General features: G+C 42.3%; 1 protein-coding gene across 5 annotated transcripts in view; it reads right to left on the reverse strand.

Moving 5' to 3' along the window:
• fxyd6l (FXYD domain containing ion transport regulator 6 like) overlaps positions 1-16,331 on the reverse strand; it is a 29,699-nt gene extending 13,368 nt beyond the window's left edge. For all 5 annotated transcript variants that reach the window (XM_080768505.1, XM_080768504.1, XM_080768503.1 and 2 more), the window contains exons 1-2: positions 15,992-16,331; positions 1,153-1,209 (exon numbers count right to left, since the gene is read on the reverse strand). In XM_080768505.1, the coding sequence (XP_080624631.1) occupies positions 1,153-1,204 (52 nt within the window). In that variant the 5' untranslated portion in view covers positions 1,205-1,209; positions 15,992-16,331. The remainder of the gene's footprint in view (positions 1-1,152; positions 1,210-15,991) is intronic.
• Positions 16,332-22,729: the final 6,398 nt, after the last annotated feature.

Consider the following 22,729-nt stretch of genomic DNA (forward strand, 5'->3'; position numbering starts at 1 on the left):
AAATAGAACCTATTGTCTCTCAAACCTCGTTATGAAATAAAACCTATTGTCTCTGAAACTTCGTTATGAAATAAAACCTATTGTCTCTGAAACCTCCTTATGCAATAAAACCTATTGTCTCTGAAACCTCCTTATATGAAATAAAACCTATTGTCCTGAAACCTCCTTATGAAATAAAACCTATTGTCTCTGAAACCTCCTTATATGAAATAAAACCTATTGTCTCTATGGGGTTGAAACCTCAAGAACTGAACACACCGATGGTGGAGGAAACCATGCAAGGCACCAACCAGCACATCGGGAGCAATTAGGGGTTCAGAGTCTTGCTCAAGGACACTTCTACACTAACTGTGGGGGAGCACGACAGAGGGATCGAAACCGGGAACCTAACGGTTCTCCACGCGGCCCTTCTACCGGCCACTCTACCGCTGAGCCACTGCCGATGTCATGTCCTGTAAAAGCCATCTTGTTCGTCAGCCTGATGAAGGCAGTTGTGCCGCAACGCGTATGTGTGCAGCTTTTTGTCTTTAGCCACATTAGCCACTTTATTGAAGGCTTTTTAACTTTTTACTTTTTTTAAGACTTGTTGTTCTCATCCTCTTTCCGTATCAATTCTGTCACCCAGTTATATCAAAGAGCAACTTGTTATATTATATAAACATATACATATATATTCTTCAGTTATATCAAAGAGCAACTTGTTATATTAGCCTATATATACATATATATACATACATATATATTCTTCAGTTATATCAAAGAGCACCTTGTTGAAGATTCTTCCGGCTAAACAGACGCGCTCCTTTCCTCCCTTTGTTTTCCTACAAAAGCATGACTGATTTATATATCAAAATAAAAAAAAAGGAAATTCTGACCTGAGATCAGATTCTAAAAATGTCTTCTTCGTCCTGACAGTTTTCTGAAAAAGCTATGTTTTCCATGTCGATTTTTCAGAAAATAGCAGACCTATACTACAAGCTCTGAGCATATGAGCTTGTAGATCTGCTATTTTTCAATAGCTAAAGCATAGCATAATGCCAACACCAAAAGGGGTTCCCGCCCCAAAATGGGTTAAACATGAGGGGATTGTACATTTCTGCAGGTCAGCAACAACAACAATATGCTGAATGATGTGACTAATAAAGTATTTACCTGACACTGGACTCATCCAGGCGCTCAGAGCCACCAACACCACCAGCTCCATGTTACCTGTAGAGAGATAACACAATATACACCTTTACATTAGGGGTGCATCTGGGATGAAGGGGTAGCGTAACCGGAATGGGCCATATCGGTACATGGGAATGGTCTCCAAATAATACTGAATATTTTGTGGGGGGGCACTGGGGCCACGCATTAAAAGTAAATTTATCCACAACATCATTTCTATTGTTCTAAAATATTAGTGCAAAATTGTTTACCCCTCTATCACACGGAACTATGTTTTTTGTGTCCGTATCACTACGCCCAAAAGATAGTTCCATGTGATAGAGGGGTCAAAGTCAAACTAATATTTTAAAAAGGTCAACAATAAAAATTGTTAGTTTTGTGGATTAATTTACTTTTACTGCATGGCTCCAGTGCCCCCCCACAAAATGACCGGAACTACTTAATATTGACAAAAACCAGAGCAGAACTCCCACCACGGGCAATCAATTATACAGTTGCAACCACTATATTAATGGCAAGTATTGCATACAGCTTAAATTTAAAAAAAAAAACAGAATTTCAAGGACCCCCAGTTTGACATGCATATTAGTCTACAGTCCTATTTAATGACATTTCTATCCCTCTGAAACTGAAATAAATTAGCCTACTGTTCGATTGTGTTTGCTTTCATTTCTTTCAGAATTTATTTTCGGAATTCTATTGGATTATAGTCTAGGAATCCTATAGGAATCCAGCAGAGGAATCCAGTAGGATTCCAGTACAAGAATCAAATGGGATCCTATTGGATTTCTTATTGGATAATAATCCTATAGAAGTCAATCCTATGAGAAAAAAATCCTATAAGATTTTGGAACAAATCCCTTTGGATAATTTCTTATAGGATAATAATCCCATAGAAAAAGTCCTATTGGAAATCCAATTAAAAAATCCTATAAGAATTTGGAACAAATCCTATTGGATAATTTCTTATAGGATAATAATCCCATAGAAAAAGTCCTATTGGATTTTTTTTATAGGATTATAATCCTATAAGAAAATATCCAATAGGATTTGTTCCAAATTCTTATAGGATTTTTTAATTGGATTTCCAATAGGATTTTTTCTATCGGAATCCTATTGGACTTTTTTGACTAGGGATGAAGTGTCTTTGTCAACATATATTGTTGTTTTCTCAATAGAGGATGTATTTCACATTTAATTTATCCATAATGTTAACGGAGAAACAGAGGGGAGACGGCAGACAGAGAACCTGTCGCTTTTAATGAAGTATGTCGCTGCCTTTACGAGGCTACGAGCGCCGACTTTGAAGAGTGGAATTCTCAACATCCCGATCCCGACTGACTTTGTTATTCATATATTTTGAACATGTCACGGCGGGCTTACTGTACATGTTCTACCTACCGCGGAGCTCCGACGGCGTGTTTTACGGCCGTCAACGTGTATAATGAACTTGGCTAAATAGTTGCACGGGAAAATAACCCAGCTGTAATGTAACCGCTCCTATCCAGCAGAATAACAAACGCTCCAACTGATATCTCGAGGTTGTTTATTTCCCCAAGACGACGTGAAAGACTGCAACGCAAAACATAACGATATCCTTTTAAACACAATGAAACATGAAACATGAATGTCCTTTTTGTTGTCAGTCAGTCAAGATGTCCGTATTATATGTAAACAAACACAATGAGACGTACACAAACGATTAAACGATCGACGGAATTACAACACTGTTTACAGACAAAGAAAACAACAACATGTGACATACCGTGTGCGCCTTCTGCAGATTATTTTAGGAGAGCTACTTTATCTTCTCTTATATTCTCTATTTAAGGACACTCTTTTTAGTGGGAAGAGCTCCTTGCACCACTGAGACTCAAGCTTGTTCTGACTGAGTTCAGCTCACACAGGTGCAATGAATCAATGCTGCCTCACTCTAATCACAGGGCTCTGCTCCTGCATGCCCTTCTCGGTCATAATGAACAGCAATAAAGACCAGGCACCACACACACACACACAGCATGCAAATACAATATGCACCCAAATAAACATGTGCCATGCCAAGCCATGAGGCCCATAGGGCAGGAGCCTAGATTGTTTCTGTAGCGTGAGGCAGCTTGATGTACATATAATGTTCACATATTATATTATACATTTTCAGAAAGGTAAGCGATAAAATAGAATATTACAAAATACCCATTGCTGGGACAGCTATACACCAGCTAAATGGAGGAGTTGACATCCTGACATTTTCAACTACCTGTAGTGAATTCTCCAGATGAGTAGGCCTATTATTAATAATAGTGTTGCCAAGATGCCGTTTAGATCATTTTCAACAAATAGCATATACATAGCAATACAACAAATATATCTGGGTATTGAAAACCTCAAGGGATAGCCCACTTCCCCTTCTCACACTCATTGGGACACCTTGTAGGCTTGTACTGTGTAAAACTGGAGAAGATTAGACTCTCCTTGAATGGTTCTTCCGGTTTGGGAGGATATGGGGTCCATTCTTTCAATTCGTTCACAGTCTGAATCCGTCTCTGCTTGGGGACGAGTGAGGTCTGCTGTTACAACTGTTGTTGTAAAAGTAGCTTATACTGTGATTGTATGGACTGTATTGTATTGGATTATGGATGTATCATGTGTACCTATGATTGTTGATAGGATGTTGTGTGCTGTTTTGTCTGTTTTTTTGTCTGCCTTTTATTTTTCAACTTTTACTGATGTTGTATATTTAAGGTTTGTTTGTCTTGTTTTCTGTTGTCCTTTTTCATTGGGGTGAAAATTCAATGTGTTTTTACTCTTTTATGTCATCATTGTGGGGTTTATTTAAGAGAAGCTGTCAATGCCACCATTTATCATTTGTCAAACTCAGTATTTAAATAATGCTTCTGTGAAAAAAAAACAATAAACAAAGAAAACCTCAAGGGATGCAACCGTGCATGACTTGCATGACGTACATACCGTGCGACCACTTTGATTTGAGATTTACAACGCTAGCACTTGAAATGATTACCGCTGAGCCAATAGAGCTTAGAGGAGCAATGGCATTTTTTAGCAGGCGGTTTCGCTGCTCAACCAATGCGACATAAACGTGGGATGTCAATGTCTCAATAGAAGAGCGGAGAGACTTATACTATATTGTATTTAAGTCATATTGTATGCAACACATGCTCATGATTACAATGACTATATCAGCCACCAGAAGCAGAGACATGTGTTTTCAACTATAGTCTAACGTTCATTAGAAGGACAATATCAGCCACCAGAAGCAGAGACGTGTGTTTTCAACTAGTCTAACGTTCATTAGAAGGACAATATCAGTCACCAGAAGCAGAGACATGTGTTTTCAACCAGTCTAACGTTCACTAGAAGGACAATATCAGTCACCAGAAGCAGAGACGTGTGTTTTCAACCAGTCTAACGTTCACTAGAAGGACAATATCAGTCACCAGAAGCAGAGACGTGTGTTTTCAACCAGTCTAACGTTCACTAGAAGGACAATATCAGTCACCAGAAGCAGAGACGTGTGTTTTCAACCAGTCTAACGTTCACTAGAAGGACAATATCAGTCACCAGAAGCAGAGACGTGTGTTTTCAACTAGTCTAACGTTCATTAGAAGGACAATATCAGTCACCAGAAGGAGAGACGTGTGTTTTCAACTAGTCTAACGTTCATTAGAAGGACAACATCAGTCACCAGAAGGAGAGACGTGTGTTTTCAACTAGTCTAACGTTCATTAGAAGGACAATATCAGCCACCAGAAGGAGAGACGTGTGTTTTCAACTATAGTCTAACGTTCATTAGAAGGACAATATCAGCCACCAGAAGCAGAGACGTGTGTTTTCAACTATAGTCTAACGTTCATTAGAAGAACAATATCAGTCACCATAAAGCAGAGACGTGTGTTTTCAACCAGTCTAACGTTCATTAGAAGGACAATATCAGTCACCAGAAGCAGAGACGTGTGTTTTCAACCAGTCTAACGTTCATTAGAAGGACAATATCAGTCACCAGAAGCAGAGACGTGTGTTTTCAACCAGTCTAACGTTCATTAGAAGGACAATATCAGTCACCAGAAGCAGAGACGTGTGTTTTCAACTATAGTCTAACGTTCATTAGAAGGACAATATCAGTCACCAGAAGGAGAGACGTGTGTTTTCAACCAGTCTAACGTTCATTAGAAGGACAATATCAGTCACCAGAAGGAGAGACGTGTGTTTTCAACCAGTCTAACGTTCATTAGAAGGACAATATCAGTCACCAGAAGGAGAGACGTGTGTTTTCAACCAGTCTAACGTTCACTAGAAGGACAATATCAGTCACCAGAAGGAGAGACGTGTGTTTCCAACTATAGTCTAACGTTCATTAGAAGGACAATATCAGCCACCAGAAGCAGAGACGTGTGTTTCCAACCAGTCTAACGTTCATTAGAAGGACAATATCAGTCACCAGAAGCAGAGACGTGTGTTTTCAACTATAGTCTAACGTTCATTAGAAGGACAATATCAGCCACCAGAAGCAGAGACATGTGTTTTCAACTATAGTCTAACGTTCATTAGAAGGACAATATCAGTCACCAGAAGCAGAGACGTGTGTTTTCAACTAGTCTAACGTTCATTAGAAGGACAATATCAGCCACCAGAAGCAGAGACATGTGTTTCCAACCAGTCTAACGTTCATTAGAAGGACAATATCAGCCACCAGAAGCAGAGACGTGTGTTTTCAACTAGTCTAACGTTCATTAGAAGGACAATATCAGTCACCAGAAGCAGAGACGTGTGTTTCCAACCAGTCTAACGTTCATTAGAAGGACAATATCAGTCACCAGAAGCAGAGACGTGTGTTTTCCATCTGTCTAACGTTCATTAGAAGGACAATATCAGTCACCAGAAGCAGAGACCTGTGTTTTCAACCAGTCTAACTAAACCCCATAGGGGGATTTTAGATGGCCTCATATAAGAACTGTGTTTGAAAAATAAACAAATCATCCAGGATGTTTCACTCATACAGTATGGATATGGAGAATCAAATGACTGAGAAACTAATAATGCCTGACGTTGAAATTAAAAAGAAATCTTTTTAAAATAGCTATATGATAAAAATAAGTATAAAGCATTATGTAGTAAACATTATATGGACTGTATGATATTTAGAGCAGATTCATAGCTCTATGATAAGTATAAAGCATTATGTAGTGAACATTATATTGACTGTATGATATTTAGAGCAGGTTCATATAGCTCTATGATAAGTATAAAGCATTATGTAGTAAACATTATATGGACTGTATGATATTTAGAGCAGGCTCATAGCTCTATGAAGCCTCCTCTCTCTGCTCAATAGGAGGCCAGAGGAGTCTATTTCAGTCTCTAGAAGCTAGGATCCAGTTTGTGGCGCTGTGAGGAGAATGCAGTGTTGAGTTTCACTTGATATTTGTCCGGGCGGGCCGGGGCTGGTTACGTACGCGCTTTTGCACGTCGCTTTGCCAGAAGCGTCCAGTACAGTTATAGTCATGCATGCCAGGATGTATAATATACTGTATTAAAAATAGCCGATCTACAAGCCAACAATGTGGCGGGGAGTCCGACGTGTTGTCATCTTGTATAGATCGGCTATTTCCGCCTGGCGTGCGATGAAGTACAAAACGGTTTTGGGTGACCTGAAGTAGCCAGGACCGGTTGTTGTTGTTGTTGTTTGGTTGGTTGGTTCCCTGCATGTGGTCTGGGCATTCTGGGAGATTCTGTTACCGGTTCTGTGGGGACCGGGGACCCGACCCGGTATCTCGGCTACCTTGGAAATGAGGGCCTGCTCCTCACTCCCAGTTGAAATGAGGGCCCGCTCCTCAACTGTACTCCCAGTTGAAATGAGGGCCCGCTCCTCAACTGTACTCCCAGTTGAAATAAAGGTTGTGTTGATGATGAAAAAAGAAGACATTATATTGCATTATAAATACTGAATATTCTGTTCAGTAAATGCCATGAAAAGGGAATAGACCAAAACTGAATACGTAAATATATGCAAATCCAACAATAACCACATCATAAAAACACTTAACAACACTCCTCCGAAACAGGTTGATGACTACAAGTATTCCCAGCTTAGTACGATGTTCAAACAGGTTGATGACTACAAGTATTCCCAGCTTAGTACGATGTTCAAACAGGTTGATGACTACAAGTATTCCCAGCTTAGTACGATGTTCAAAGTAAAACATATTTAGGACGACCGTCGAGCCCATTCTACTCTATGGCTCCGAGACATGGACACTTTCAAATAAATTAGAGAAACGGTTGGATGGCACTTAAACACCCGCCTTCTAATGAGAGAGCAAAATCTGTCTTGGAAGAGAAGAGCCACCCATCGACTAATCTAATATACGGTCAACCTTCCCCGTGTTTCTTCACTGGTCCGATCCAGAAGAACACAGTTTTCCGGCCACTGCTACAGAGCTGACAATGAGGTTAGATCTTCCCTTCTTCTCTGCCTCAAAGCATAAAGGGACACATGCATCAGTCTGGGGATGGCAATGAAGGACCGGAAAGTCTGGCGTTGGCATTGTGAATTCCATGATCTCGACCACGGTCGAAGAATGATGTCTCTCTGTCTGTCTCTCTCTCTGTCTCTCTCTGTCTCTCTCTCTGTCTCTCTCTGTGTCTCTCTCTCTCTCTCTCTAATGTGGACACGCCAGAGGGGTTTAATAACAAACCGATAGGCAATATTAGGCTATATGGTCGAATATGACATCATTTAATAGCAACTCAAGTAATAATTAAGTTGCTAAGCACCCCGTCCCCGTCCCCCCTCCCACCCGTCCCCCGTCCCCCCTCCCACTCGTCCCACACAAGCGATACTTCTGTCCCTCAAATTAACAGTTTGGACCTGGTCCCCCCCGCCCCCTCCCCTCCTCCGGCGGAAGGGCGCTGAATGCTAGCCACACAAACATTGGATCAGCAACAAAAGGCTGCCTGTCAGACAGAATCATAACAAGTACATGGAGTTATTCCAAGTCCAATAATATGGTTTGTTAAACCACGCAGACAGACAGACAGACAGACAGACTGTTGCAGTGTGGAAGAAGGCTGGGAATACGGAGGGGTAATTTGACTGTACAACTCTTTTTGAGTGGTGCAAGCACTCCCTTACGGAGCTAAAGTATGTGTGTGTGGCTGGCTGGCTGGCTGCCTGGGTCTGAGCACTGTGTGTGTGTGTGTGTGTGTGTGTGTGTGTGTGTGGCTGCCTGGGTCTGAGCACTGTGTGTGTGTGTGTGTGTGTGTGTGTGGCTGCCTGGGTCTGAGCACTGTGTGTGTGTGTGTGTGTGTGTGTGTGTGTGTGTGTGTGTGGCTGTCTGGGTCTGAGCACTGTGTGTGTGTGTGTGTGTGTGTGTGGCTGGGTGGGTCTGAGCACGAAAACACCACGGCTGTTTTTCACCACCTGTGCGCAACCTAACACACACACACACACACACGTATTAACTGTATATATATATGATGATTTCGGGTGTGCCAGTACAGTACAGTACAGTACAGTACAGTGATCCGACAGTAACTGTCATTTCTCTACCGTTTCGGACGCGGGGTGGCTCACCGGAACCAACCGGCCTGGCACCCTTTTTTTTTAAACTTTTTACTTGCAAATCTTTGAATATACACCAGTAAGACGCGCAAACGCGGGAAGCAAACGCAGCTCGTACATATTTGGGTTACCATATAATGGCGTTAAGCAGCTATACGTCCAAATATGGAGTGTGTTGCATCAATCACAAACAAATCACTCAGCTCCATATATGGGCACAAAGGGGACACACACACACACACACACACACACACACACACAGACAGACAGACAGACAGACATGATCTGCTAGGTCTCATAGTAAGTGCTCACTGCATTCACAATAAACTTAAATCTTTGCTAATAGCGTACATAACAATGTTGGGGGTCCTTGACATGAAGAGCGGTGATCTATTTTTGTGTTTTCTCCAGAAAACTTTTTTTTTAGTGGTGCAACCACTCAAAAAAGTGTCCCTTGTTCACCTATGTGACATTCATGAGCACATACTGGGGGGTCCGGGGACCCCCAGTGGTCCCTGAGGGGTCCGGGGACCCCCAGTGGTCCCTGAGGGGTCCGGGGACCCCCAGTGGTCCCTGAGGGGGTTCCAGGTGGTCCGGGGACCCCCAGTGGTCCCTGAGGGGGTTCCAGGTGGTCCCCATGCAGCAGAGTTGGTAACCACATGGACCCCTTTTTATATCTTTAACTCTTGAGGTGTAAAATTGAAAACCAAATGGACCCATTTTGGTTTTCATTTTACACTTTTTAACCCATTCTGAACGGGAACCCCTTTCGGTGTTAGCATTATGTTATGCTTTAGCTATTGAAAAATAGCAGATCTACAAGCTCGTAGCGCGCCACCGAGTGGCGCGCTATGAGCTTGTAGGTCTGCTATTTTTGAAAAATCAAAAGAACGACTGACATTTTTTAGAATCTGATCTCAGGTCAGAATGGGTTGATCAGACCTAGTGTGTGTCCCGTGGAAACCTCGTATGAATCTGATCTCAGGTCAGAATGGGTTAAACGTACAGTCTCTCTACGCCATTAGAGAATGTAGAAGAATTGTCATTTTGATCAACGTTTGCCTGTTTTATATCGTAACGCTATACGATATATACTGTATATCTAATTTAACAAGGCTTAAGTTGGTCACGTGCCAAAAGCGGTGGACAGAAACTGTGGACATTATGCTGTTGCCCCAACACGGGCAGAAACAAGGCCTTTTAACCAGGCTACTTACACACACTACAACTCGCTTACAATTCGCAAACCTGGCAACACTGCTCTGCGTTCTCATAGGCCCACCAGCCCCGCCCCCACACTCCTTTTCAGTCTCACAATCAGCCATCTTGCTTTTTAGGGCCCTCGCAGGATAACAGAAAGAAGGAAGGGGAGAAATTAGTGCTTATCCCTTCTAAATCCCTGTATTTACAAAAGAAAACACTCAGCGAATCCCTTAGTTAAATCAACATTGTTCATTGTCACTACTTGGATTGTGCCGAAAAATTTACGTTACACGTATAGCTTTTGCTATTTTCGCACACATAACACACACATAAACACATAAACATCGCACATAAACACACGCCTGCACACACACACACACACACACACACACACACACACACACACACACACACACACGCCAACTACGTTCACTTAATGGGGCCAGTCCTTCACAGTGACACACGCGTTAGATGAACCACGCGACCGGGATGGTTTCTACCCCTCAATGTCGTGCATTTGCTGCGCCCTTCTAATGCTGCGCCACGCCTACTCTATACTGCTCCATGCGACTCGAACAGCGTCAGCAGCAGCAGCTCCGAGCCTCCGTCAGAAAGGCTGCCCACAGCACTGCACAGCCCCACACCCAAATGAATCGAATGAATGAATAAGGCGCTTATATCGCTTTTGCTCAGTGGATGGGACATTTACATTAAAAGCAATCGGATGGACGCGTGGATAACGGCATGGCTGTGTGCAATCGGAGGGACAGCTTCCATAATCCATATAGCTTCCATGCTAGCTGCTTCAGACACAGGGGAGGGGAGGGAGAAATAGTGCGAAATAGCGCTTATGCAACAATTACCCTAAAACACAAACACCTCAACTCGATGTCATTGTGAATAAGAATTTCGAGCGAAATAATAATTTTTGGAAGGACACTTTCACCCAGTATCAAGCTAAATGTGGAAGCCGTGTGTGTCACACCAAAACGGGTGACCTATAGATTCCTGTAACCAGCCTCTCGCACTGCCTGCGAGTTGGCTCCGTCTAAGGCTCCGTCTTATGAGCAAATTTAGAACTTCCGGTCTGAGAGCTAGCAGATTTAAGACATCCGGTTGCTTTCAGAATAAAATAAGGTTATTTAATTCGTTAATTAAATAATTTTTACATTACATTATTAGTATTATTATTACATTACAGTTATTGTAAAGACACACATTCTGTTTCTGTGTAAAAATAAGTAATTAAATAACATAAAAAAGTTATCTAAATGGATAAATGCTATTCACTGGAGTGCATGGATAATATAAAGTGGACACTGGACAAAAGACGGCTCCGCCAGGCAACTATCTGGACATACCCACGCGTTTGGGAAGATGTCCTCTACCACCCCACAGTCTCCGCTAAGCGGGAGAGGTGTAAAATTCACAGCAGCAGAGCTTCTACTGGGGTCAATGCAAAAAAATTTACCGTTTCCGGACCCAGAATGGACACTGGACAAAGAGGCCTCCGCGAGGCAACTATCTGGACATACCCACGCGTCCGGGGAGATGTCCTCTACCACCCCACAGTCTCCACTAAGCGGGAGAGGTGTAAAATTCAGAGCAGCAGACCTTCTATTGGGGTCAACACTCAAAAAAGTGCCGTTTCCAGACCCAGAATGGACACTGGACAAAGAGGCCTCCGCGAGGCAACTATCTGGACATACCCACGCGTCCGGGGAGATGTCCTCTACCACCCCACAGTCTCCGCTAAGCGAGAGAGGTGTAAAATTCAGAGCAGCAGAGCTTCTACTGGGGTCAATGCAAAAGAAATTACCGTTTCCGGACCCAGACTGGACACTGGACAAAAGACGGCTCCGCGAGGCAACTATCTGGACATACCCACGCGTCCGGGGAGATGTCCTCTACCACCCCACAGTCTCCGCTAAGCGGGAGAGGTGTAAAATTCAGAGCAGCAGACCTTCTATTGGGGTCAACACTCAAAAAAGTGCCGTTTCCAGACCCAGAATGGACACTGGACAAAGAGGCCTCCGCGAGGCAACTATCTGGACATACCCACGCGTCCGGGGAGATGTCCTCTACCACCCCACAGTCTCCGCTAAGCGAGTAAATGGGTGCTTATATTTCTATGTGAAATGTGGTGATGCTGGCATCACAATAGATGCCAGCATCACGCTGCCTCCGTCTAATAAGCACATTTACAACTTCCTGTTTGGAAACCGAAACAGATGCTTCTGACATTTGCCTGTGCGTGCTTAATCGTTGTACTTCTGAACACATTTCCCAAATCTCAGTGATTTATCCACACATCGCTGTGTGTGTGTGTGTGTGTGTGTGTGTGTGTGTGTGTGTGTGTGTGTGTGTGTGTGTGTCGCGTCGCCCTCCAGCTGCAATTGCGAGTGTGCGCTGTGTGCAGGGCACACTACTGAGTTTAAAACCACAGCTGAAACATGAATTGGAGTCAATTCCCGCAATTTCCTTCTTCCCATATTGCGCTGCAACGACACTAGGATTGAGCCCCCCGAAGGGGGGCGAAATTCTAGTATCATAATATATATAATATATATATATATAATATATATCAATAGAGCATGCTGTACCGGTGGACGGAATCTTATCCGACAGCGACATCATTCTAGACAAGTTTTGGGCCTGAAAAAAGAGGTAAATGTCATCAAACGGTGGCCTGTCTGTGGCCCAACAAATAGTGGACCTTGACGATGGAAAACCCATGATCTAAATCTAAGAGAAGCAATTCAAGTCAGGCGTTGTTTGTTTGTTTGCTTCATTTGCTTTACCTCCTTCATGAATTTGATGTCAGCTGGGACCACAAGAGTCCCCAGAATCTATGGACGTCTGAGACTGAGAGTAGACGCAAACGTATAACCAAAATGGACCCTGGAATACTCAATTGGTTCCATGTGTTTTACACTCTCAGAGTTACAGACCTGTAAGGGTCCATTTGGTTCCATGTGTTTTACACTCTCAGAGTTACAGACCTGTAAGGGTCCATTTGGTTCCATCATGTGTGTTACACTCTCAGAGTCACAGACCCGTAAGGGTCCATTTGGTTCCATGTGTTACACTCTCAGAGTCACAGACCTGTAAGGGTCCATTTGGTTCCATGTGTTAGACTCTCAGAGTCACAGACCTGTAAGGGTCCATTTTGGTTCCATGTGTTTTACACTCTCAGAGTCACAGACCTGTAAGGGTCCATTTGGTTCCATGTGTTTTACACTCTCAGAGTTACAGACCTGTAAGGGTCCATTTGGTTCCATCATGTGTTTTACACTCTCAGAGTCACAGACCTGTAAGGGTCCATTTGGTTCCATGTGTTTTACACTCTCAGAGTTACAGACCTGTAAGGGTCCATTTGGTTCCATCATGTGTGTTACACTCTCAGAGTCACAGACCCGTAAGGGTCCATTTGGTTCCATGTGTTACACTCTCAGAGTCACAGACCTGTAAGGGTCCATTTGGTTCCATGTGTTAGACTCTCAGAGTCACAGACCTGTAAGGGTCCATTTTGGTTCCATGTGTTACACTCTCAGAGTTACAGACCTGTAAGGGTCCATTTGGTTCCATGTGTTAGACTCTCAGAGTCACAGACCTGTAAGGGTCCATTTTGGTTCCATGTGTTTTACACTCTCAGAGTCACAGACCTGTAAGGGTCCATTTGGTTCCATGTGTTTTACACTCTCAGAGTTACAGACCTGTAAGGGTCCATTTGGTTCCATCATGTGTTTTACACTCTCAGAGTCACAGACCTGTAAGGGTCCATTTGGTTCCATGTGTTTTACACTCTCAGAGTTACAGACCTGTAAGGGTCCATTTGGTTCCATGTGTTTTACACTCTCAGAGTCACAGACCTGTAAGGGTCCATTTGGTTCCATGTGTTTTACACTCTCAGAGTTACAGACCTGTAAGGGTCCATATGGACCACTGGGGACCCCCAAAAATAACCATGTTTACTGCATGGGTATCACCCAAAATAATCACATTTACTGCATGGGTGTATCACCCAAAATGACCACATTTACTGCATGGGTATCACCCAAAATAACCACGTTTACTGCATGAATATCACCCAAAATAATCACGTTTACTGCATGAATATCACCCAAAATAATCACATTTACTGCATGAATACCACCCAAAATAATCACATTTACTGCATGGGTATCACCCAAAATAACCACGTTTACTTAGAGGGGACCTGGAGGGACTTCCCAGGGGGGGTGTGACTTGGCCCCGGCCCGTGACTCCAGGGGCCCGCCACGTCAGATGACCACGGTCACACAGCGTTACAGTCGGTCACCACCAGGGGCCCCTGGAGGCCCTGTCAGATGACCACGGTCACACAGCGTTACAGTCGGTCACCACGGAGACCTTTACGTGCTCACACTTGGCAAGCCAGTATACGCAGAGTATGTACACAGTTGTTCTGTAACTATATGTATACAGATATAGATATATATGCAGATATATATATATATAGCCTATAGTATGATATCACTCATAAAGTATAGATAGTATATACACTGTATGTTGTTTTGTTTACCGTTGTGTCGAGTGAGAAAACAATCACACCCGAGACACACGAAAGACACACCTGTGTGTCCTGTGTGTCTCAATGCATTTCCAATGGGAGTCACACACACACACACACACACACACACAACACACGTCACACGCACACAACTTTGTTGTTTTGTGTGTTGTGTGTGTGTGTGTGTGTGTGTGGGGGGGGGGGGGGGGGAGGCAGGCATGCAACAATGTTGTGTCATGAAACCATGTGACTCCCATTGGAAATGCATTGAAGCGGCCATGACACACAGAATTAAGACGCAGGTCACAATTTGTGTTGCGTGCGTGTCTTAGGTGTGAGTGGGTCCCCCCCCCCCCATGGGGTCCCGACCCATAGGCTGAGAGAACCGCACGGTCGGCACAAGAACAAAACAAAAAGACCACTCAAGACTCAAATGGAATTCTTTCACTGAAGGGGGGCGGGGCACTGTGCTATATAGGGTGAAATGAATAGTTTAACATCACTCACAACCACATGATCAGAGCAGCATGGTAAATATAGATATGCTAGTTGGTTTATGGGGGAACCGTAAAGGATCACATGTAACTTAAACAAACTTCGAAAGGCACACACACGTACGTGTAGCAAAGTTTTGCAGATTTAAATGAGAGGATAGTTAAAAAAAACATATCATGTTGAATGATATCATTCATGTGTGTGAAGAATGCGTTTTGGCGTTTAACACGTTTTAAATGAAACGTATTAATCCATCAGTTTAACTATATCATATCAGTGAGCAATTTAATTACATGATAATTAAATATTCCATTCAAAACAAAAATCAAGCATTAATTGGATCAAGACCGGATCGATGTATGGTTTCTGACAACTCGAGTATGCTTTCAAACAACAGTGTTGGACACTTTCTGCAAAAAGAGTTCGCCGTTGCGTGTTTAACGCCCTTTACACACCGTCACAATATAAAATGCTTACCCATCGAAGCCACCGATGTTACCCGACCGTACGGACGCTTTATGTTCACAAATGTTCGATATGGTGCTTAATAAAAGGGTTTAAATCTGGTCTGTGCCTGGAGTTATATGTGTGTAGTGGCGCTGTTCCAGCAGGTGACACAGGGTATTACACCCGACCGCAACGAGGAAACACACCAGAGTTGCCGGCACGGAGGGGGGTTTAAACTCTTATTTATTCAAGAACACGGAATATTACTGCACATAAACGACCCGTGTGGTCGCGGCACATCCGCGGCTTCAGGGAAAGTACTTTACATCGTGCATTTGTTACTTTTATAAAGGCGTGCGGGCGTTAAACACGCACCTCCAGACACTTATGTGGGGAGAATGGCCGAGACACAGCCAAAGTCATAGAATATGCAGCATTTTAGAAGTAGTGGAAGTAGCCTATAGGCGAGATAAAAACAAATAAAACTATGACAGTCAATTGATCCAAAGCCTAAACAAACACAATCAAAGCGCATATCCACTTACCGCTTTGATGCAGATCGAGTTGCAGAAAAGAAACTGTTTGAATCTTCTCTCCGTCTCTCTCTCAGTGTGTGTGTGTGTGTGTGTGTGTGTGTGTGTGTGTGTTCACTGATGGCAGGTCGAGTCGAGCGAACAAATCCACACTTAAAAAAAAAAAACTTTTCCCCCTCACCGAAAAGTCGGTGTTTAACAGTTAATTTATTACAGTTGCGTCTCCCGGCTTAACAGAATAAGCTTTTAAAAACGTGACGTTAAAGAGCTCGGCTAAAACAAAAGGTTAGAAAACAGATCTTAGAGACGTTAAAGTGTCGCTGGGTGGACCAGAGATGTTTGTGTCCATGAAGTCTACTCTAAATGTCTCTCGATCTAAAGCAGCTGGGATTTAAATTCCAGCTCCCTTGCAGAATGGAGGGGGGGCGGGGGGCGGGGCGGGCTGCTTCAAACAACATAAACAACATGCCAGCCCGAGAATAGCCGATCTACAAGCCCACAGGCTTGTAGATCGGCTATTCTTGCACGACCAAAGCATAAACGCAACCTTCTAGAGGCGATGATGGTGGAGGAGGTTGGAAGGCAGCCAGCCTGATCCTCAGATTAGCGACATCATTGCAAAGTACCAAAAGTAAGCGATAGGCTACAAGTGGGTGAAGGATCCGACTTCTACTTGTATTGATTCATTTTGTCCACCTGAGGGCGACAAAGACAATAAAGTGCTGTGTAAAATGTATAGAAATAATATAATCAGTTTTTGTTCTTATAGTTGATTATAGTGTTTTTTATAATGTATAGAAATACTATCATCATTAATATTGTTCTTATATTTTCAAAAATAAGAATAAGAATAATAATAAGAGATTTTAGTCGACTAAATCTACAGCTGATTTACTCGTAGCTTGAAGATCTGCTAGTCAAAAAATATATTTTGGCTGCCATAATTATAATTTTCGTTTTCTACATTATTTGTTTACTATGTACGTTTAATCGTTATAATGACCAGGCTCCAAGTTCAATAATATGACGCCATCATTTCCGGCACGTCAACATATAGGGCGTAGAGTAGACTAAGCCCCTCACGGCACTGTCTAGTGAGCTAATCTAGTGAGCTAATTTAAGACTTGCGGTGGACGATCTCTTCAAAATAAGAGTATCCTCTAGAGCATTGAAAAAAAGTTTAATTTGCACATTAGGACTACAAATTAAGCATTTAAATGATGCTATAAGACACACATTATGTTTCTGTGTAAAAACAAGTCATTAAATAATAATAATAATAATAATAATAAAGTTATCTAAATGGATAAATGCTATTCACTGGAGTGCATGGACTTTATAAAGTGGACACTGGACAAAAGACAGCTCCGCGAGGCAACTATCTGGACATACCCACGCGTCCGGGGAGATGTCCTCTACCACACCCCACTCTCCGCTAAGCGGGAGAGGTGTAAAATTCACAGCAGCAGAGCTTCTACTGGGGTCAATGCAAAAAAATGTACCGTTTCCGGACCCAGACTGGACACTGGACAAAGAGGCCTCCGCGAGGCAACTATCTGGACATACCCACGCGTCCGGGGAGATGTCCTCTACCACCCCACAGTCTCCGCTAAGCGGGAGAGGTGTAAAATTCAGAGCAGCAGACCTTCTATTGGGGTCAACACTCAAAAAAGTGCCGTTTCCAGACCCAGAATGGACACTGGACAAAGAGGCCTCCGCGAGGCAACTATCTGGACATACCCACGCGTCCGGGGAGATGTCCTCTACCACCCCACAGTCTCCGCTAAGCGGGAGAGGTGTAAAATTCACAGCAGCAGAGCTTCTACTGCAGTATAGATTGTAGAGTTGCATTTAGCCAACAATTATTTTCATTATTTGCAAACCTGCATATACTATTGCAAAATCCTGTCTCTGTGCCTCTGATTTGTGGCACACTTGCTGAGCTTTGATTTTGTAAGAACATCTTTGAATGTGGGGATGGCCGGTGTTGATAAGAGCCCCTAAGATGTTTAGGCAATTTTAGTTTTTTGTTCCAATTTTCTATAGGTGGTGCTGGGTTTACGCACTCTACCTGTGTTGTTCTGTATGCTGCTTTGTCACAGAAATCTATGGCTGACTGGTTGTAAAATAAGCGCATGTGCTGTACACATTCGTCAAGTCTGTGTTTCTCATTTCGTAAAAGCAACACTTTTGTGTTTTTGAATGTGGCCTCAGAAATAGCTGTGCTTTTCTTACACAGGTTTATTTGTGCAGCATAGGCTCCAGAGAATCTCTGCAAATCACCTGAGAGGAGATCTGACCATATTGGAATAGTTGAGAGCATCTTGAACAGCTTGTTTAAAATCAGTTCCCCATGGTAGGTATTTTCACCTGTGTCATTTGTGGTTTTCATTGCTTTAATGGCTTCAGTCCTTACTGTTTCAAAATGTTTTTTGAAGGGAGATGTACTTTCACTGACATCCTCAAAATCACCAAAGAAGTCATGATCAATCACAGTGTCATATGGACTGTCTTGTCGATCATGCTTTGTATCAACATTTTCTTTCTGTGGCGCTAGTTTCTGTGTCTCAGACATGATGGTGTCAAGACTGGCTTGCACCACGCTAGAGTTCCTTTTACTACCAAGTACAATACAAGCAGCTTGTACTATTGTACTTGTTTGTTGTAGTGTTTTGGCATTAACTAAAGTGCTGAAGATGTACATAGCCAAATTATACCTCTTATCTCTGTGTATGTATTGTTGTTTGCAAATGTGACTTGCCTGTTTCATCAAATGACTTTTACATGCCCTTATGGTACAGAAATCTAAATCTTTGTTATCTGCCTTTCCTACCACTATTCTCCAGCAGCGTAACAAGTACATACTCATGCTATCTTGATTGAAGATACGCATACTGGCTTTTAAAAGCACTATGGACCTGACACTATTAATCTGAATCGGTGTTGTGTTTGTACCAAATATCTCCTTCTCTTTGCATCTCAATTGTGTGAGTAGTTCCTCTATAGCCGATTGAGTATGTTCTTCAGAGATCATGAATGCAACAGGAGTTGATGAATTAAATGAACTTACTATAATTTCATAATACAAAATCCTTTTCTCTGTTAGTTTAGTCTTAATGATCCCCCCTGTGGCATCCCATGATGCGACACATTGTGTAGTCGCATTGTGCCACAGTTTCACTCCTGCTTCACTAAAACATATAACCTTAAGGGGACTAACTTTAATAACTTGAATGAATCCTTTTACAACAACACTGTCTGTGTCTTTATCCTCCCATTCTTTTTTCAGGGTCCATCAAAGCTTTGATCTCACTGTTATCCTTCCATCCTTGTTTCCGCTGTTCATATTTGACCTGCCTGTACAAAGAAGTGCACAACAACTGGCTTTATAGGCACATGAACACTGCTGGTTTGATTTAAATGTGATTCATCTACACTAGTGCTGTCTTCCTGCACATGAACACTGCTATTCTTTTCAGTATATAAAATCGGTAAACGGTAAATTTTTTTGCATTGACCCCAGTAGAAGCTCTGCTGCTGTGAATTTTACACCTCTCCCGCTTAGCGGAGACTGTGGGGTGGTAGAGGACATCTCCCCGGACGCGTGGGTATGTCCAGATAGTTGCCTCGCGGAGGCCTCTTTGTCCAGTGTCCATTCTGGGTCTGGAAACGGCACTTTTTTTAGTGTTGACCCCAATAGAAGCTCTGCTGCTGTGAATTTTACACCTCTCCCGCTTAGCGGAGACTGTGGGGTGGTAGAGGACATCTCCCCGGACGCGTGGGTATGTCCAGATAGTTGCCTCGCGGAGGCCTCTTTGTCCAGTGTCCATTCTGGGTCTGGAAACGGCACTTTTTTGAGTGTTGACCCCAATAGAAGGTCTGCTGCTCTGAATTTTACACCTCTCCCGCTTAGCGGAGACTGTGGGGTGGTAGAGGACATCTCCCCGGACGCGTGGGTATGTCCAGATAGTTGCCTCGCGGAGGCCTCTTTGTCCAGTGTCCATTCTGGGTCCGGAAACGGTACATTGTTTTGCATTGACCCCAGTAGAAGCTCTGCTGCTGTGAATTTTACACCTCTCCCGCTTAGCGGAGACTGTGGGGTGGTAGAGGACATCTTCCCGAATGCGTGGGTATGTCCAGATAGTTGCCTCGCGGAGCCGTCTTTTGTCCAGTGTCCACTTTATAAAGTCCATGCACTCCAGTGAATAGCATTTATCCATTTAGATAACTTTTTTATGTTATTTAATTACTTATTTTTACACAGAAACATAATGTGTGTCTTTACAATAACTGTAATGTAATAATAATACTAATAATGTAATGTAATAATTATTTAAATAACGAATTAAATATCCTTATTTTATTCTGAAGGCAACCGGATGTCTTAAATTAGCTAGCTCTCAGACAGGAAGTTCTAAATTAGCTCATAAGACGGAGCCGCGCCTCACAGCACAGTCATGGCGCTTCCGTCTGTCAGTTGCACTCCAGTGTTGAGAGAAGCAGTCGTTTGTTACAGAGCGTGTCACAATTCAACGTTTGTTTTATTATTTCGGTGTCATTTCTTTGAGTTATTTGTAAACATTTGAGTTCCTTGTTACAATTAATTATACGGTTTATTGATCGTTTTGTTTATTGTGCTTCTTTTCAGTCCTGTTATGATGGTTTTGTATGGTTCCTTTCCTCATGTTCTTTGAGCTATGCAGGGCAGCCAGTGAGGTAAATCATTTGTTTGTTTTGAGTATTTGTTTTATTACGCTATGATTTATTTCGTTATGTGCTTGTTTTGTTACTCATGCTAATTATGAGGTATTCTTTGTGTTTTCGTCATTCTGACGTAGGTTTTTGGGCCATTCATAATTATACAGTAGGCATAAATAAAGCCTCCAGCATCAAGAAACAAACTGCCTCGTTCCATCGTTCTTCACCATCAAAGGGTGTGACATATTATTATATATATATATATATATATATATATATATATATATATATATATATATATATATATTATATATTCCATCATTCTTCACCATCAAAGGGTGTGACATACATTCTTTCACTGCAAACGTTTTTAACTCATATATTTTCTTCTGGGGGGTCCCTGGAACAACATATTTTCAGATGGGGGTCCTTGACGTGAAAAGGTTTGAGAACCACTCATAGAAACATAATGTTTTTCAGAAAACCGTTGGACTTTGAAGACATTTGTAGAATCTGGTCTCAGGTCTGGGCCTGGAACACACCTGTGTTGAAGACATTTGTAGAATCTGGTCTCAGGTCAGGGCCTGGAACACACCTGTGTTGAAGACATTTGTAGAATCTGGTCTCAGGTCAGGGCCTGGAACACACCTGTGTTGAAGACATTTGTAGAATCTGGTCTCAGGTCAGGGCCTGGAACACACCTGTGTTTAAGACATTTGTAGAATCTGGTCTCAGGTCTGGGCCTGGAACACACCTGTGTCACCTTATAGCTTAACCATTATTTTAGCTATTGAGAAATAGCAGATCTACAAGCTCGTAGCGTGGCACTCGGTCACAAGCCTGTAGATCTGCTATTTCTCAATTGCTAAAGTTTAAAATAAAAAATAACAATAACTAAAATTAGGAAAATATTTGATTAACTGAAATAGAAAAACTAATATACTCTACAGTTGATTTAGTCGACTAAAATGTATTTTGGCGGACCTTGATGGCGTCATATACTGATTTTACCCTTGGTTGGATGCTGAAAATATACAAGCTCACAATGCCTTGTGAGCTTGTAGATCATCTATTTTCAGCATGCAACCAAGCATAAAACAACTGACTGACTGACTGACTGGCTGAAATAGGCCCCTAGTTTCTTGAACTAATGGCCTAAATCACACCTGTGTGATGAGAGGGGTGCTCTTATCACTGCACATCGTCATGAAAGTAAAATAGACACTAACCCTATATTTGCTCAGACACTATATGACGTACAATTATCCGTTCTTTGTCAATGGGAATATGTTGCTTGATTACTGGAGTACTTCTTACACCACTGTAAAAGCTGTTACACAATTTAAACAATAATTAAGACAAAGCAATTATTTTAGAACAAATATCCAATTTAATTTTTTTGTTTAAACCTTTTTCTCTGTATTTCTTGAGTACATTTAACTCCAAACAGAATAGTCTTTTACAATTAGGGGTTCTCAAAGTGGCTCCTAAAATGATACTGTTAATTTACAGAATGCACCGAGGCGTTCAGAACAATATGCATACAAATATCACTTGTTTAACTTTAGTTCAAATGTCATTTTGGTCCAACATTCTGATTAGATAAGAAAGAAAAGTTGAATGCAGTGAAAACTGCAGATTTACAACTCGTCACAACATGCGTCAATAAACACTGAGGAGCCTGTGTGTGTGTGTGTGTGTGTGTCTGTGTGTGTGTGCGTGAGCGCGCGTGCATGTGTATAAGTATGTGCGTACAAACAACTCAAACAAACACATGCACACGCACACACACACACACACACCCACACAAACACATGCATGCTCCTCCTCTATCTGAGGAGTCAGTCAACCTATATACATTATACTGGACCTATATACATTATACTGGGCCTATATACATTATACTGGACCTATATACATTATACTGGACCTATATACATTATACTGGACCTATATACATTATACTGGACCTATATACATTATGCTGGACCTATATACATTATACTGGACCTATATACATTATACTGGACCTATATACATTATACTGGACCT

Source organism: Protomyctophum bolini (genome assembly GCF_963924005.1).
Source record: "Protomyctophum bolini genome assembly, chromosome: 7".
Lineage (NCBI taxonomy): Eukaryota > Metazoa > Chordata > Actinopteri > Myctophiformes > Myctophidae > Protomyctophum > Protomyctophum bolini.